Source organism: Ctenopharyngodon idella, chromosome 12, assembly GCF_019924925.1.
Source record: "Ctenopharyngodon idella isolate HZGC_01 chromosome 12, HZGC01, whole genome shotgun sequence".
NCBI lineage: Eukaryota > Metazoa > Chordata > Actinopteri > Cypriniformes > Xenocyprididae > Ctenopharyngodon > Ctenopharyngodon idella.
In genome coordinates, this window is record NC_067231.1 from 29,524,470 (window position 1) to 29,543,794 (window position 19,325).

A 19,325-nucleotide genomic window follows, 5' to 3' on the forward strand; every position below is an offset into this window, starting at 1 on the left:
TAAGTTCTTTAAACCCCTAACAACGAGTCTAAAATAGACTTCAATTTAAATCCTACCATTAACCCTTCATTTAACAGACACCTTATAGCCTAGACATTATTTGGTCCATTGATGAACCCAACAGGCTCTTCTAATCCAACCCTCGGGTGCCTTCCTCTGTTTCCCCACGCTGCTGCTCCTCTGTCTGTACACACACGCTCCCCCATCCGGTGCAGAGTGGACGCGGCGCGGCTTAAATCATCTGACGTGTTTTGCGCATTTCCTGAACTGGCGCTTGAGCGTAGGGAGGGAGAGAGTGAGTGAGTGAGAGAGAGAGAGGGGGAGAAAGAGAGAGAGAGAGAGAGGGCGAACAGGGAGGAAGGCTGCAGCGCAAAAGACTACATGAGCGTGTAGCTCAAATGCTTTCGCCTTCTCAAATCAACAAAGAAAAGAAGCAGCTGAATATCTCGGCGAGTGGATGGCAGTAGTCTCCGAGCGGTTCGTCAGCAGACTGGGAGAAGGAGGAATCCCAAACGCCTCTCCCACTCAACGCATATTGGAAAACGAATAGTACAAGACAACCCCATGTGAAGACCATCACATTTGGGATATTTTCCTCTATATTACTGCCGCTATTTCGCCTCCTGGACTCGTTTCTGTACTCAGCGCTATTCCAGACGTAGGGAATTCGATTGTTTACGTATGCTTTCCCATTACGAGGAAAGACGGGTCGTAAACAAAAACAGGAGCCTCTGGGTTTGCATATCGCGTTTTTGCATCCTATTTGATTGTTCTGCTCAAATGAGAGAATCAGGTTGATCCGTGTAGTGGTTTGAGGGATTAAATCAGCACAGCATCCATCTATATGTGCATACTGATGACGTGATGACATCTATGAGTATAGCGACCCCCTGAATCAAAACCTGAAAACGTCTGTTCTTGCAAAGAAGCCAGCTGCATCTCACTTGAGCGTCATCATGGTGGTTTTTAATGGAGTGTTGAAGATCAAAGTTTGCGAGGCGCTGGACCTGAAGCCCACTCCATGGTCGCTCCGGCATGCTGTTGGACCGAAGACCCAGACCTTCCTGCTGGACACGTACATTGCCCTCAACGTGGACGATTCACGTGTGGGCCAAACTTCTACCAAGCAAAAGACAAATAGTCCAGCTTGGAATGATGAGTTTGTAACAGAGGTTTATGATGGGAAGAAAATTGAACTGTCCGTCTTTCACGACGCACCAATTGGCTATGATGACTTTGTGGCCAACTGCACTATACAGTTTGAGGACCTGCTGCAGAATGGCAGTAGGCACTTTGAAGATTGGGTATGTTTATCTCACAATTTATTGGCATGGTGTAATCACTTCAGTCTGGCCCCTGGGGACCCCTGGGGGCCCCTCAACACTACACATTTTGGCTGTCTTACTATTCTCTCACACCCAAGGTTATGGAGCACTTCTAATGAGACAGGATTGAGAAACGCTGGTGTAATCTAGTGCAGTGGTTCTCGATCCCGGTCCTGAAGTAGCCCAGCACTGGACATTATGGATGTCTGCCTTTATTTATCACCCCTGATTTATATAATCAGCTCATATACCTGCACAAAGACCTAAAGTTGGTGTGGAGACATCCAAAATGTGCAATTCTGCAGAATTTAAAAAAACACTGATCTGTTGTCTAGGCCATAATTTTCACAGGGGCTGGTCGGTTTCTCCTTCTCCCCAGCAAAGCCCCTTAATTCCCAGCCTTCCTCATGGGTTCTCACGCTCTGGGGGTTTTCCCATTTCTCGACAAAACATGTTCTTGCTGCTGTTGAATCCAGACCTACATTTACCATTTCCGTCAAGTGAAGCTGTTTTGCAAATTGGCTTCATGAGATGTAATGCTCTCATGCTAGAGAAGGAAATAATCAATGCTTATTATGCAAGCTGTAAAACGAGTTTGACACATAGTTTGCTAGATGTATAAGTTACAACCTGTCATTTGTCTTGCCATCTTTTCTGACAAATTATGATACCTCTAGTATAGTGCTACCACATAGACCTGAGTTTTTCACCTTGCTAGTCACCTTATTTTGGATTTTGTCCACTTGGTAGAAATAGGCTCATTTAGAGCTCAATTCATTGGCTTTCATTAGAGTTTAAATAGGGTTGGCACTTTTGTGTCTTCTCTTTTGAGAAAAGAAAGGCTATATGCAATATAGATTGTAATATTGTTTGCAATTACATGCTATTGTGTGTTTTTATAGGGTGTATAACGCACATGCAAACTAGTAATTATTATTATTTTTTTTTTACAATAGTCTAAAAGTGGAATGTTTTGATGCTGCTGTGTTATAATGTGTTTCAGTGTCATGGAAAAATAGTCAGAGATTAATTTAGCATTCTAATCATGCCTGGAATTATGAGTTGGTCTGTTATATAATCTTCGCCCAGCTGAGGGGCTGCAGTGTGGAGTGCTTTGTATGTTTGGTCGTTAGACACCCAGGGAAAGGTCAGCATATATCGATTATGTCGCTGCATTGGTCAATCTTCCCCTCCTGTCGCTGGCAACTCGCGCTGTAAATGTGTCAGACGAAAGAGTGAGAAGGAAATCAATTTAATCTCTGCATTCCCCCATCACGGCTTTGACGACCAGCCTAATCATCATAACACATCCTGAGCCCTCTGTCTCACTGCCAGCTCTTTATTTCACCTGTGTAGTAACATTAGTCAAGTAAGAAATTGTTAACCCATCCCAGTTGTATATGCTAAACTAATTGTACGTTTTTTTTTGCAAATATTGCTAGTTTCCAAATGTTAACCTTACAAATGTATCATCACAAAATGTACAAATACTTGTTTTTTTTTTCTCTTAGACCGATAGTCTAGTTTTGGCTGTTGAAAGGGTAAAATTGCATTCACTATGCCAATGCCAATCATAAAAAATGGCTCTACAAAAAGGGCAGTTTGTGGCATATGTTAATTATGGCAAATGCATCGAACATAATTGGAGCTGAATGTTTTGTCAGACTCCATAGCCACAGACACGCTTGATAACAACGATTCAGACAGAAGCTCTGGTATGTCTAATTTCCCAGAGAGGCAGAGAAGTACAATCTTCATCTGCCATGTCTCGTTTATGCAAATTAATAAAGCAAGAGTTTGCTTTTAAGAGACAGTGACCGGAGACAAAGGGTGAAGGTGTCTGGTAATCAGAGTTGTGCGCCATTCAAATTTGAATTGAGAATGTTTAAAAATCAATGCCTGAATTTAAACAGAATTTGAATTGAGGTAACAAATAGGACAAAGAATTTTAATTTGAATATTAAGAATTACAATGTAAAGAACATGTAACGGTATTTATTATTATTTTTTTTTATATCGAAAAGCAACTTACAAACTAGCGGTTTGATAAAGCCTTGTTTGAAAGCGTTTGAGATTTAAAAAGCTTCAAAAGCCTGGAAATGTACATTTTTAGGCTTTGCAGACACAGAGAATAACACATAGACAGATAATATAGTTCATATTAATACTTCATCATATTTAATTAACTTTTGTGGACTTTTCTTTGAACTATAATTCAGTAAATTTCTCTTCCTGTCATTCCAATTCAAATTTTAATTAAACTCAGGCCCCGTTTACACTAGTGCGTTTTTGTTTTAAAGCGGCGTTTTAAAATGAAAACAATCCTCGTCTACACTGGTGTTTCCACAGCGTTTCAGAAACGATCTCCGTCTACACTACACGGTCGAAAACGCATGTCACATGACCGTTCATGCACACTGGGTATGCGCGTACAAGTGTAAACCGCTGCGTCTTGCGCATGTATGTAGCTGCAGTATTTAAAAAATGCAGAGTTTAACTGCACAGTGGCTGCTAAAAATTACAGCAAAGCCAGCAAAGATTGCAGTTCAGTCTCCATGTTATTGTTTACATGGTCGTCAAGGATACGCAGAGCGAATGTGGGCAGCCATTACACGGTTGTCAAGGATACGCAGAGCGAATGTGGGCAGCCACGCCATCGTTTTCAAAAGTCTCCGTTTTGGTACATTTACACTGAAACGCAACCCCAGCGTTTTCACACTAAAATGGGCTCTGCAGCGTTTTCGAAAGTCTCCGTTTTCGAGGTTCGAAAACATCAGCGTAGTGTAAACGATAGGCGTAACCGTAGCAAAACGTATGCTTTTTAAAACGAAAATGCACTAGTGTAAACGGGGCCTTACTGTAGAATATGGACAATTCAATTCAAATTCCAGCTCAATAATTGAAAGAAAGTCAGTTCTTTAATTCTGAATTTTACACAAACATGTTGGTGATGTGATGTTGAATTTGTTGGGGGTTTTTTCCTGTTAGAATACATGGCGTATGAGCCTTAGGATGTAAACTTCTTGAAGTTTTTAGCGTTGTCTCGAATGAATAGAGGGGCACTATGTCTAAGACTGAAAAAGAAACCAAATGAGGCTAATTTTTAGGAAGACAGTTGTTTCTTGGCTCATCATTTGAGTAGCAGAGACTGGAGCCAGACGTCTCCCGAGAAACCCATACTGTTCACTCAGTGGACTCACATCCAATGAGCTTCATCTGTACATTTACTCCCACTGTTACCCACACAGGTGGAGCTTTATTCTGCTTGGAACAAGGAGAGCATGCTTGCTAATTTGGATAACCACCTCTACTTTAACAAACACAAACAAAACCACTAAGAAACAGTAGCAGCAGTGTTACAAAACTGTTTAGTGGAAAAAGTAACCAACAAGGACCTCAGACCCTAAAGAAGACGCTGTTGTGTCATGTTTGTTGCTTTACCACTTCTCTGTTGGGTTTCTGGCCTGTAATCGTTCCCCAGTACATGTTGCGGTGGCCTGGTACGATGCAATAAAGTTTTCAGAAATTGCACCACTTTTGGACAAACACATCTTCTTCTAAGCTTATGGTTATTTTAGTTTGAGTAGACGTGTTAGCTTGTCTGTGTAGCGTTTAGCGGAAGAGGTAATTGGAGCCTGGTCTTTGTGGATGGTTCTCAGACACTACTAAGACAGCCTCCCGTCTTTGTTGTGTGAGGCAGGAACGGACTGAATAATTTACAACCCTTCCATCAGCCTCTTTATGGAATGTCTGACCCTGCAGAGATCATCCACAACACCCTTAGCTCAAGTTAGCAACAATCCCATTATCACCAGCGAAAGTGGCCCTTATCTATAGGGAAATCCTTGCCTTCAGTTACCAGCCTTTTACTGAGGAGTCATCTGAGAAAGGGGACCGCTTGTGGCAGGGAGAACTTCTGTTGATCTTGTAGCCATTCATTTGCTCTTGTCTTTTTCGGGTTCATTTATTCTCCTTCCTCATATTGTCCTCCTTCTGCTGTCCCTCTGTTTCCTTCATTTTCTCTCTACTGAGTTTCCTTCCTTTCCATTTTGTTGTCCAAACTATCCTTGTTAATTTCATAGATATTCATGCTAGTCCAGGCCATTACAAACCAGCTCCAAATGCTTAAAACACATTTCACTAGGAGTGTTGCTTTAGCCACAGATAATGAGCTTTAAAGGCCTGCAGTTTCCTTAATGTCTTTCCACTGCATTACAGCTTACATTACAGTTATCGATTGCACTCAGTATTTTACAGGTTTATGCCCAGCAGCTCTCTTTCCATTGTGTCTTCTTAAATGTTGGTGTTAGCCATACAGTTCTTCCTGGTTACTGGACATTGACATCATCTGCCCTCACTTCTCCCTGGCCATTTGCGCAAATAGGCCAGGCTGAGGCTAAAACACAAACTCCTCCCTCTCCTTGGCATACCGTTGCCACAGGAACCCGCATCACCCTTTTGCCAAGCCAAAGCGTACCGGTGTTGATTAAGTTCCTTCACCCATCAGAGATTTCTTAGGAATCTCATATCTGTGCTTCTAGACTAAGGTGGCAACATGTTGACTTGCACAGACAGAAACCTTCCCACGTCACGCCAGTTCACAGTGTTTTTCATCAGTTCTCAAATCTCTGGATTTGAAGGGGGAAGGGTGAATTGTGGGTAAGCAGGATCAGTCCATCCAGCAGCACTAATTAATTTCATGAAATGACTCGATGAGAGACCGGTGAAATGTCTTTATATGTTTGTTGTGTCCTCTTGTTTAGTTTGGTTTGTGTGAGTGCTGTGCAGTTTTGTGTGTCACCGCCGGTTGTCTAGCTTTCACATGCTGCGTTGAGCTCTCGCCTGGGGCACATTGAGCATGCTTACAGTGAAAGGGAACAATACAGGTGACATATGAGATACTCTGGCAAATATGCCTGATCTGCACCGCTATCTACATGACCCAGTTACTCACACACTCACACACACTTATACTCTCAGCTCCAGAGCAAAATACAGCACATATGGGAATATTGTCTCTTTGTAGCTAGTGCTAATGGGTTTTAAACTTCTGACTTGTTGATCTTTGGTGTGGATTGAGGGTTAAATTTATATTAATTAGTGAATGGAAAATGGCATCTATTACAATGTGATAGATTTCATATTAATCTTAGAATTTTGAAGCCATTTTTCTCGGTTCTAGTGTTGGCAGAGTTTTGTGTTTTTTGGGCATCTTTTTTCTTTTTTTTTTAAAGAAATTAATACTTTTATTCAGCAAGGACACATTAAATTGATCAAACGTGACAGTAAATTCCATAGACTGTAAAAAAAAAAGTATAGATGACGCACCTCCACTCTCTTCCATTGTAGAAAAATGAAGCTGCCAATGTACCAATATGGCGCTGATATCTTGTGTTGATTCGGGACCTTAGTCTGCGTAGTAGTGAGAGAAGTAGAGCCGCTATCAAGGCCCTGCCCACACTCCTGCAGAATGGTTTACTACAGTTTACTGCAGAACAACTCATTAATGTTGGTGTGAAATAAACAGTTATGGAAATGTAGAAGTTAAAGTTAAAGCTCCAATCTCCTCCTGAAAATCCCAAAAAATGTCAGTTGGTTCCTCAGTGACTACTTCACTCAGAGAAGCTGTCAATCACAGCGGTTAATAATGATGTCACACCCCGTTTTTATAGCATTAAAGGTGCTCTATGTAAGAATGACAGCTAGTGGTTGAAATTGGTACTGCAGTCCAAATTCAAAATATTGTTTGCCCCGCCCCCTCCTCCTCAGACTGGATGCTCTTGCGGGTTACCAGTTTGAAGACACGCAACAGGAGCGAGCTCAATTGACATTGGAAGGCGAGGAGACTTAGACACTGTAAGATAATTAGTTGATTTATTGATTCATGATGAGTTGATATCGCTTTTTAATATGCTCCCGTTCATAGAGATTTTTAGATGGATGCTGAGGCTTTTTAGGTCGGGTAGAATCTGCGATCTCTGACCCAGTTTGTTCGCTGGCTTCCATGGCTGCAATTCGCTGCATGTGTTTTCCGCCGACTGGCGGTTTTCCCCGGGTGGCGAAATACTATTGGGTAAATTGGCAACGTGCGGTCTTGCACAGACCAAAACAAAAACAGAAATTCTGACATGGAACGCAAATTTCAAAGTAAAATAACTGGCTGTAGCAATGGTTTTCAGAGAAACGAGTATTTTTATGCTTTAGTACAGTCAAAAACTTACATAGAGCACCTTTAAATAAATAATTAAATAAATTAAAATAACTAACTAAAACCAAATTTAGTTAAAAAACGAAAACTTGAACTTACATCAACGTGATAAAAACTACATAAAATGACCGTAGCCATCTTTGGAAAAAAATATTTGAAGTGTAATTTAATTTAGTTTGTCTCACATCTATAAGATTACATGGAGAGGGGCGGGGTTTATGACCTATACTGGGACTAGCCACCTGGGGGCGATCGAGACGCTTTGGCTTTTCAGGATTTGTGCGGCTCACTTGTTAAATACATTATGTTACTAAAACAATAATGTTACTAAAGATGTCAGTTTCGAAATAAATGCTGTTCTTTTGAACTTCTTATTCATCAAAGAATTCTGAAAAAAATGTAACAGTTTCCACAAAAATATTAAGCAGCACAACTGACTTCAACATTAATAATAATAATAAATGTTTCTTGTGCAGCAAATCAGCATATTATAATGATTTCTGCAGGATCATGTGACACTGAAGACTGGAGTAATGGCTGCTGAAAATTCAGCTTTGGCATCACAGGAATAAATTATATTTAATATATATTAACATAGAAAACAGTTATTTTGAACTGTAGTGTATATATTTCAAAATGTATTTCTAATTATCTTTTAGGCACTGTAGATGCAAAATATGCTTGTTAATGTTACAAATAAAATATATTATTATACATTTTTACTGAAAAAATGACTTCTTTTCCCAAAGAAGTGTTCATATGGCCCACAGAGAGGCCAGAATCTCCCATCATCACCACCATCATCTGCAGTCATCTTCACTGCAGGAGTCGGCAACAGACTCGAATCCTCTCAGCACCCTGTTCACACTCTGCATGTCCACACACACACACATACCAGTGCACCACAACCATCAGTGTACATGTGTGTGCGTGCTCGTTTTATAAGATTTAAATCAAAGTAATTCACACCCCATGATGTTTGAGACACAAAGGCTTGTAGTCTGTTCCTGTGCTCTCATTTACATGAGTGTTTCATCTCCAGATGGCTGTTTTCATTTTGTCTGGTCTCTTTTTGCGCTATTTACTAAATTAAAGCCGCGAAGCCCTCTCAGGACCTAGTGTTTATTCAAACTGAATTCCAATCAGACCTTCAAAGGCTCTCATTATTAGTCTGTATCATGAATTATGCACAATTAGCCCTGGTGTGGTGTCTTATTAGTAATTCATGGATCTCTGAAGGTTTCACTCAGAGCCGGTACGTTCACGGAGCCGAATGTGCTCGTATGGCCACATTTGTGTGTGATTTTGAGTGTGAATGGGAGCCGTGCGTGCCGCCCAGCCGTCATGCTGAGGCTCTGCTGTTGACAGATGGACGTAGGAGGACTGTTGCTGAGCTCAAACTGTCTTAGAGAGAGGGTAAGAAATGGATGAGGAGAGTATAAAGGAGGAGAGGGCGAAATTGAGGAGGAGTGGAAAGAAAGTATTCCTCTATGTTTAATCATAGCAGAGACTCATTTAGAAATCAGTGGCACGTGTGTTTAAAACTTCTTGGACCTACTTTTGATTTCCCATGTGCGCAGTTAGGAGGCCGTCTTCAGTCGCACACAGTATTCATGTCTCTCTCTCCCGCATCTCTACAGTGGGCTCTCCTAGTCAAATGAACAGTCCTAATAGGACTAACAGCTTAATGTGATGAACTTCTTGACCACAGTCTCATCTGTTCATATTTCATTTTTAAAGAAACAGGCCGCTTTTTTGTATAACCAGGATTGATGCATCACTTTTTATATTTAGTCCTGAGACACAGATCCATAAATCGCAACCACCTCCACATATACTGAATGTACAAGGTAGAAGTTTAGCATAAGCTGTCTTCCCAGTGCATCATACAAACTAATTCAAACTTCATGTTTATATTAAAGGGATAGTTCACCCAAAAATGAAAATTTGATGGTTATCTGCTTACCCCCAGGGCATCCAAGATGTAGGTGACTTTGTTCTTCAGTAGAACACAAATGATGATTTTTAACTCCAACCGTTGCGGTCTGTCAGTCGTATAATGCTTGTCAATGGTAACTCCATCTATAAGAGTCAAAAAAACAAGCACAGACAAATCCAAATTAAACCCTGCGGCTCGTGACGACACATTGATGTCCTAAGACACGAAATGATCGGTTTGTGCGAGAAACCGAACAGTATTTATATCATTTTTCACCTCTAAAACACCACTAAGTCCAACTGCCTTGCACATCCGGTTGGTGAGGTCTGAACGCACGTTCTGATGACGGAAGTGATGTCTCGCGTGTATACTTCAATGAGTGCAAGACATCACTTCTGTTGTCAGAGCGCGTTCAGACCTCACTAACCGGATGTGCAGGGCAGTTGGACATAGTGGTGTTTTAGAGGTGAAAAATTATATAAATACTGTTTGGTTTCTCGCACAAACCGATCGTTTCGTGTCTTAGGACATCAATGTGTCAACACGAGCCGCAGGGTTTAATTTGGATTTGTCTGTGCTTGTTTGTTTGACTCTTATAGATGGAGTTACCATTGACAAGCATTATACGACTGACAGACCGCAACGGTTGGAGTTAAAAATCATCATTTGTGTTCTACTGAAGAAACAAAGTCACCTACATCTTGGATGACCTGGGGGTAAGCAGATAAACATCAAATTTTCATATTTGGGTGGACTATCCCTTTAAAGGGTTATTTTGGCCAGAAATAAAAATTCCGACATCATTTACTCACCCTCATGTCGTTCAAAACCTGACTTCTGTGAAACATAATAGAAGATATTTTTTTAAAATTCTCAGTGTTTTTTTCTGCCGATGCAGTGAAATTTAATTATTTTCTACTGATTTTTTTCAAGTCATACGGATTTAAAACAACCTGAGGGTGAGTAAAGGCCCGTTGACACCAATGATGATAATTACAATAAGGTTTTATTAATCATTCTAATTTTATGAGAATAGTCCACAACTATAATAATAACAACACAGAGGAACAATATCATTGCAGTTATTTCAGAACCAATTTTTCCCAGCTGATGAATGATAAAAACATTGACAGCTAATCAGAATCCATCTTGTTTAAAAGACCTTGAGCAACTAAAGCGGCAGATGACTTAAAGGTGCAGTAGGTAATCTGGGAAATGCTAACATTAGCCTGCTAGCATTGAAAGCATATGATCGCACCCTCCCTGCAAAACGCGTCCAACCACCTCCAAAACACATAAATGCGCGTACACACACAACTGTCTGCAATGCGTCGCAAGAGATGGCGTTAAACTACCTCATGTCTCCAAGCACGTAACATTACAAAAATAATGAATGTAAACAACTTAGAGAGCTCTGAACTGGACCACCTGACTGCTGCAGATTCATTTCGGTGTTGATACTGTTGACATGGATACGAGTCTGACTGAACAGCCCCGGTCAGAAAGTTACAGGTTGGTGGGAACGCAGCAAAAGTTTGTTGTTTTGATTCGGTAGGAACTGTAAAAGGTAGCTGCTGTTTGTTTGCAGTGAGGTCTGTCTGTATATACTCTGTATAGCATGAAACGCGCTGATGATATCTGCGCGAACAGGTTGCTCGAGGATATGTAAAAACATGTTGACAGGCAGATAGGATATTGTATTATTTCATTCGGACCAAATATAATAATTGGATGAACATATTATGGTCCTACGTCTTCCACAGACGATATATATTTATAAAAACACATTTAGACCATTTAACATATCTTTAATAACATGCTATCAGGATATGAGACTTTTAACCAGTATAACAAAAAATGTTTATGTAGAGAATCACCTATAGCAACTTTAACGGCAGTGCATGCTTATAATAAACAGGACATTATCTTGCGTTGATGCTAATATAGTTGTCGTTATAATTATCTTTAAAGATCATTCTTGGTGTGAATTGGCCTTAAATTAATTTTTATTTTTTTCTGAAACCTGTTGTTTCAAAAACCTCAGCTTGTTTTTAGACCGCTGAGCAGTGCTAAGCATTTTTCCATAGAGACGCGCATTCGGGAGAGCGTGAGCGGCATGTGTTCTCTGTGGCTTGTGGGTATCTGTTTGCACAGCGGTGATTAGAACAGAGAGAGGGCGAGTTAAGGCCAATGAGGGGTGCACGTTCTGGCTCTGGAGGACAGTAACCAGAGCAAGAGTTTGTTTTTTGTTTGTGTTGTACTTGATAGCCTTTCCACATACACACCACACTGGCATATCCGCATGTGTGAAAGAACTGGTCCTGAGGTGATTTTTAGCGGATGTATGAAGTCAGTTCTCCTCAAGTTCTCACAGGTGTCTTACCAGACTAACCACAGGTGTAGGTCATCACATTACCTATTAAAGAAATTCCACTAACATCCCAGATACATTCTAGAAACTGTCCAAATACTTCTTGTTGTAACTTATTTTGTAATTTTGCACTTCTCCTTCTCATTCCATATAGGAGAAAACAAACTAGACACAAATGAGACAATTGTTTACATTCAGTAAGACAACTGATCTATGTAATTGTTGTGGATAGTATTTCTCAAATAATTTGGTCTTGAATGAATTTGAGAAATTTTTGATTTCATATGAACATTTGTAGACTTTGGTATCTTGGCAAATCTGGCTCTTTTAGAAAATCTGTGAGGCAGGAGACTCTTCACAGTATCTATTTGTTCTCTATGTCATGTCATTTATGTCTAGGAGAAACAGTTGAGATATTAAAGCGATCTCATATGTGATATCTCTTTTCTAAGGGGAGGGACAGTGAGACAGTGAGCCTCTTGAGCTGTGGGTGTGGACGAGGTTGAGCTGCAGGGTGTTGCATAAGAGGAGCTGATTATGTCCCACGGCTTATCTCTGGGTTTTATCCTCCCTTTCTCCCCTTTCTCTCTCTCTGATTTTTCTCTCTGTTCCTTTCCCGTTACATCCTCATGATATCCGTATGATGACTTTAGTTTGACCCCCTGTAACATCCACTGTTTTAATTGATTTTGTGCATGGAGTGCTACAGTGACCTGAGCAAAAGTTTGAGACTGTGTACTAAATTAAGAGGCACTCAACTACACATCCCATGTAGCATTGCAAATGATACTCCAATTAGAAACAACAGTACAAACTATTGACCTAGTGAGCTTAAGTATGTAATTTATAATTATTAAAGCACTGTTTTTGTAATGATTAATGAAGATTACTCTGTGTGTGTGAAAACAATATACAGTGTGTGAATACAGTGAAAATTAATAATTTTTTTGTGAATTTCCGTTGACTTTGATTGTATGGACAGCAACATTTATCAAAAGTTATTTTCATATGGGTTTAGATCAACCAAACCCATATGAACAGTGTGAACAGTCAGTTATAGTGGTACATATGAGATCTGTGGATGAAAAAGGAGCGAAAGAGAGAGCAAGCCTTAGAGATGCCACAAAAGGAGGAAGAAAGAAACAGCACAGAAAAAGATAAAGGCAGGAAGAAACAGTCTCTCTTTGCAAGTAATGTAATCTAACACTCTGCAGCAGTGCTGCTGTACATTATTCAAAAGGGACAAATCAGTATTGATTGACAGACTGTTGTACATCTGTCTGTATTGTATGCTCATAGTGCTCTCTGGTTTTCCTCAGCCGTGTTTTTTTTTAATCTCCCACTTGTTCATTTTATAAAAGCTTATATAATTATAAAACTTAAAAGCTTTACAGAATTTCTCATGTTATCAGTGTAATATACATGGTTGGCATGTATGCATTTGACAACCTTTTGACATCACATGCAAACAGACAGATTAACTACATCAGTTTGTTCACTGCCACTTAGCAAGAGGTTTTAAAGTAATGCATTGTGGGGTGCGAAAGTCTGAGACCACATTGAAAATGTGGGATTCATCTAATTTAAACCTAGAAATGAAGAATGTTAAACAAAATGGAAAACCAAAAAATGTTATAACTTGAAATGATTAAGAAAAATGTAAGATTCTGCTCTATTTCTGGGTCACTTATTAAATAATACATGTAACTCGTATTTGTTGTAAAGCCGATAATGCCATTTTCAGTGATATAAATGTATTATATATTTTATAACTGCATTTTCGCTAGTGATCTCAAACATTTGGGCCCCATTGTTTTTTACAATTCAGATGTAATTTAAATGCAGTTAATGCACCTTTATAAGACTTAATTTGCCCCAGTTTTACTGAGAAACATATTCAATAGCAGCATCTTTTGAGCCATATAAGAGAGACTGGTATCATGCCACAGGCTGTTTCTTTCACATGAGTTCTTCTCTTGTCATATTTGGCCTTGTCCCAAATGATGTACGTGACATAGACTTTGCTTGCCTTCGTTTGCACATGTAAGTCAACAAAATTCTGTTGCATTTATCATTTTAGGATTGAGTTGATGCTCATTACCTCCCCTTAGCTCTGCAGATAAAGCCAAAAATATTTTTCTTAATCAATGTTTTGTCTTGTTCCACAGTTTAAAAAAAAAACAAAAAAACATTTAAACATCTATAAAACAAAATGTATTTCATTAAGAGAATTTATCTTTGATTTTTTCCACTTTTTGTTCCTTATTTTAATGGCAATTTTTTTTTTTTTTTTTAAGCATAAACCTCATTAAATTCTATTAGATTTTTTTTTTTTTTTAATGACAGTGTGGTAAAAATAAAAAACTCAGGTAAAAACTTAAAATCTTGTTTAATTTTTCTTTTTTTTTCTGGAGAAAAAGACAAAAATATTGATTTAATATTGAAAAAAAAAATGTTTTAAGCATAAATCTAACATAATTAGCAAGGTTTATACTTAAAACAAGAAAAACTATTATTTGCAAATGGAGCAAGAAAAATAAAGTTTAGGATAAAAGGTAAAAAAGATTTATTTTAAGGATGTTTAGACATTTTTGCTGGAAAACTAGACAAAAATCCTTTTAAAGCAAATGTGAGCCTTCTGATGACTTTAACTAGACTGCCGTCTGCAGGCTGTCCTGGAGCCCGTATGATGACAGCAGCTTTGGAAAGAGCTTTCAAGTCACTGACGGCTGGACAGGCTCACAAACTCACATACACGACCAGCTAAGCTGCTTTGCCAACATTGTTTAGCAAAACATGATACTGGTTTCCTGGAGAGTGTCATCAGGGAGACTAGAACACACCGCTCTATCCTTGCACGTTCATACACACACACACGCACACGCAGTGGCCTTTCCTTCCTCTGCTAAATTTAGTGGCCGTTGCACCTCTGAGACAAACACACTCAAGGAGGCTGCTGTTGAATGGAATCTCATGACATCACAGGAAGAGAGGGGGTGGGGGAGGGGCCACGTGACCGAATAACAGACATGTCATCACCCTGTTAGCATTTCAGATGACATCATCAGTGGTTCTACAGTCGTAACTTTCGTCTTACAGTGATTTAAAGGGTTAGTTCACCCAAAAATGAAAATTCTGTTGTCATTTGCTTACCCTTGTGTCATTCTGAAGTTAAACCCATAAGACTTTGGTTAATCTCCAATATTTTTAATGAAGCCTGAGAGGTTTCTGTCCCTCCATTGAAAGTCTAGGTAACAAAAACCTAAAAGATCCAAAAAGGATATAAAGGCATAAAATGAATCACTATGAACTGAATGATTTAATCAGTATGAATTGAACAATTTAATTAAGTCTTGTGAAGAGATACAATCACTTTATATGATGAACAGATTTAATTTACGCTTTTATTAACAGACGCACACACAAGCTTCCGTGTTTACCATATTTGATGTGCTCTATGCATGTGTCAGTCATTGTTTAGATGTAAATAAAAGCCTAAATTAAATCTGTTCATCATATAAAGTGAATTTATCACTTAAAAAGTGTTTTGAAGATTAACCAAAGTCTTGAGGGTGAGTAAATGATGACAGGATTTTTATTTTTGGTTGAACTATCCCTTAAAAGCGATTTTTGATTGTAATTTCATCAGAGGGTAGATGGTCTGATATGTTCACGAGGGAGGTTTTGAGAGTGCGACAGGTTCAGTTTTCGAAAGTGCAGCAAAACTTGATGATTTCATCAGGAATTAAAGGAATAAATCAGGTTTTTCCCCTTAGCTGAAAGAGGAGGTTAAAATCGGGGCAAAACGACAGAACCGCAACCTCCGCAGCACAAACTGTGACTGAAATCTGGGCAAACCAAATCTCTTCTGCTGCAGAGCCCATCAGATGAGCTTGTGCCGTTCTTCATGTCCTAATTCCTGTATTCAGGAAGAGGCTAAGACCGGGAGTGCTGATCTGGCACCAGGTCCGCCGTGTCCCTGATGATCTAGATCACTGTGAAGAGAAAAATAAAACAGGCCTCCTATTTTGAGACGCTCTATGAATGCAGCTCAATATCTCTCTCTCTCTCCGACACCTCCATCCACCTCCACACATGCACCGCGGGGCCTGAATTCTCGCTCTCTCTCTGCATAATAAGATTAAGCAGTGGTTTCCTGACATTGTGGATCTGGTGCCTCTCCCAGCTCCTCTTCCCCCACGCGGAGTTGATGGCGAGTGGGCGTCGAATCTCGGCTAGGCGTCGGGCCCATGTGGGGTCTGCGTGGGTCGCTCGGGGATGTGCTGCACTGGCAGGAAATTGTTTGAAAAGGAATTATAAAACCGAAGCAGTTTCCCTGCCAACTCTCTGCCACCCTCCATCCTTAGAGACAACAAAAAGAGGCAGAGAGCAGGAAGTTAGTGAGCGCGTGTGTGAGGGGCCCATCCCTGTAGAGGGAGATTCACAGAGGGAATCTATTACTGGGATCGTGAACTTTGGCATCAGTTGATAAAACTAAAGGTGATGTTGAATGAGATGTTTTATGGAGCGTGTTCACAAAATCAGTGAATAATGTGTTTCTGGATGACTTTGTCTCTCTTTTGTGCTGAGATGCTCTCCTCTGATTGGTTTCTTTTCTGTGTTTCCTCTCTACAGATCGACTTGGAGCCTGAGGGCAAAGTGTACGTCATCATCGATCTGTCTGGATCCTCCAGTGAAGGTGAGACTCTTGAGTCCACGGCAAATTAGCACAAGAAGCAAACTGTTACAAAGACAGACCGTACTATAGGTGTGACGTCAGGCACTCAAGGAAATTGCTGACAATTTTTTTTTTTTTTTGCTAAATAATAATACAATAACGTTCAAAAGTTTGGGGTCGTTTGAAGGAAATTAATCCTTTTTTCAAGAAGGACACATTAAATTGATCAAAAGTGACAGTAAAGAAATGTTTTCTATGTCAAATAAAATTTTCTGTTCATCAAAAAACCTTGAAAAAAAAAAGTTTTTCAGTTTCAACAAAAATATTAAGCAGCACTATTTTTAAATTGATAATAATAAATGTTTTAAATTGATAATAATAAGATAGAATGATTTCTGAAGGATCATGTGACTGAAGACTGGAGTCAATTTTAAATTGCATTAATATTTCACAATATTACTAAATAAATAAATGCAGCCTTGGTGAGCATAAAAGATCTGAATGGTAGTGCAATATATGTTTAAGTTAAAGCTGCAATGTGTAAATTTTAGGAGGATCTATTGACTATATAATGTACATAACTATGTTCTCAGTGGTGTATAAAGACCTTATATAATGAACCGTTATGTTTTTATTACCTTAGAATGAGCCATTTCTATCTACATAAACCGCGGATCCCCTTACATGTTAAGTCGCCATTTTGCACCGACATTTTTCTACAGTAGCCCTAAACAGACAAACTGCTCTACAGAGTGTGTTTGCTTGACTGGCTACTCTCTTCTGTCTCAGACAACGATATCTTTGTCCTGTGTTGGCCACCGTAGCTTCTCTATATTGCAGTTCGCAACCTCACTGCTAGATGCCGCTAAAATTTACACACTGCACCTTTAATATATAAAATTATATAATATATAGAATGTTTGAATATTTAGTTTAATTTTATATTAAACTAAATGTAATCTTACAGTTGCCATTTTAATCAAAGTAAATCGAATTAAACTTAATTAAAGCTGCAGTCCATAAATTTTGCCTCTTTGTCGCCATCTCTGTTTGAAACCTGCAATTGCAGTTATTTGCGGAATTATCATCTTTACATGGTTTGTGTATCAACACGGCTCCTCAGCGCGGATGAATCTAATGTTTACTGTCAGTCACCACACCGATGTGGATACTGTACTTTGGAATCACAGATTCTACATCTTAGAAGTATGACCAAAATAAGAATTTTCACTGGAAAATGTCATCTGAACAAGTAAGTAACAAATCTGCCACTTTTGTTCTGACCAACCGAGAAAAAAAGCATTACAATAAATTGTGCTACCAAAGATGATTAAATCTAACGATTGCTCAGCTCATATCTCATCAAACTGTGCAAATTATTATTGTTATACTTTGTTCTCAAATTGTTAACGTTAACAACATTAGCATTGCGTGACTATGTGTATTTAGTGTGTATTAGTGTTACCTGTAGATTTCAGTTTCTGTAGCCACTCTGCAGTCCGAAGTCTTTTGCTTTTGTCTATAGGGTGAATCTCCAGTTGTCACTGATGATTGTCATTTGGACCTTTCCGGATTACAATCCACCATTAAAATGATAAGTTTAATTATTTCAGCTGCGGTGAGAAAAGGCTATAAATGATCCGCCATCTGCAGCATCCTCACATGATATAGCCTACTAGCTGGGACTCCTTTATATAAACACACGTAATGACGCAAAGACGAACGGCGGCATGCTCGAATTTCCCGTGGAAACCTACCAGTACCAGTCTAATTAGAAAACATTATTACAAACTTACCATTGTGAATCGGACTAAGGTAAGGAGATAGTTTTGAACACTGGCTGGTTATGTACTTGCTCAACCAAAAACCAAAAAAAGTTACGGACTGCAGCTTTAATATGACACAAAGTATTTTCTCAGTTTAAAGGGAAATTTGCATCCAAAGACAAAAACTGTAATAAAAAAAATGAACATTTGTTTTGTGCAGTCACTGATAACTGAATAGTAATGATCTGAGAACTGGTTTGTCTGTCCTGATGGTGGGCGTTTGATAGATTCATGAAATCCTCTTGGTTTTGTGATGCATCATTAGTGTATCAAGAGAAAGGCCTGTGCCAAGATACTTATAAATGAGAGGAAGTGTGTGTGTGTGGAAAGCAGCAGTGTCCATTAGGGAAATCCCACTCTTTAACTCTTCTGTGTGTGTGTGTGCGAGGGCTGAAGCTGTTCTTTCCTGGGTGTGTGTCGAGCATATGTTCTGAGAGCCCACTCACAGACCTGAGGCTGGTGCTGGGAGATACCTTTCTTCAGCTGAGGTAAACTAATGATGCAGACTCAAAGCAGAAATGCTGGACTGTGATTCAGGAATAGCTTTGTTTAATTCCCCACTCAGGTTATAACTGACTGGATGCATTAATGGAGATGATCATGACAGATAATCTTCATTGAATAACAATTCAATCAAAATTCAGATAATGTAGTGTCCGTCTCTGTGTTTTAAAGGGATAGTTCACTCAAAATGGAAAATTCTTTCATCATTTACTTATGTCGTTCCAAAACCATATGACTGGATTTTACCTATTGAGCAACTGCAGCTATCAAATCTCATTCTGACATGTGTATATTGCAACTTGGCTCTTCAGTCCGTGTTGCACAAGGTTTGACGTCAAATAATGGTATCATAATTTGTGCTGCTTTAGCTACAGCCACCAAAATGAACATTGCAATGCCTGTATCCAAAAAGTTTGAGCTCTTTTGTTCAACTTATGGTCAAGACTATTTTTTCCCATTCATATATGTAAGAGT

General features: G+C 39.3%; 1 protein-coding gene across 2 annotated transcripts in view; it reads left to right on the forward strand.

Annotated features, from left to right (window-relative positions):
* The first annotated feature begins 274 nt into the window (after positions 1 to 274).
* The window catches only part of LOC127523910 (protein kinase C epsilon type-like), a 66,832-nt gene continuing 47,781 nt past the window's right edge, over positions 275 to 19,325 (forward strand). Inside the window, exons 1-2 of one of the 2 annotated variants that reach the window (XM_051915080.1) lie at positions 275 to 1,304; positions 16,479 to 16,542. In XM_051915080.1, coding sequence (XP_051771040.1) covers positions 957 to 1,304; positions 16,479 to 16,542 — 412 coding nt within the window. In that variant the 5' untranslated portion in view covers positions 275 to 956. The remainder of the gene's footprint in view (positions 1,305 to 16,478; positions 16,543 to 19,325) is intronic. The other variant, XM_051915079.1, reaches the window with a different exon arrangement.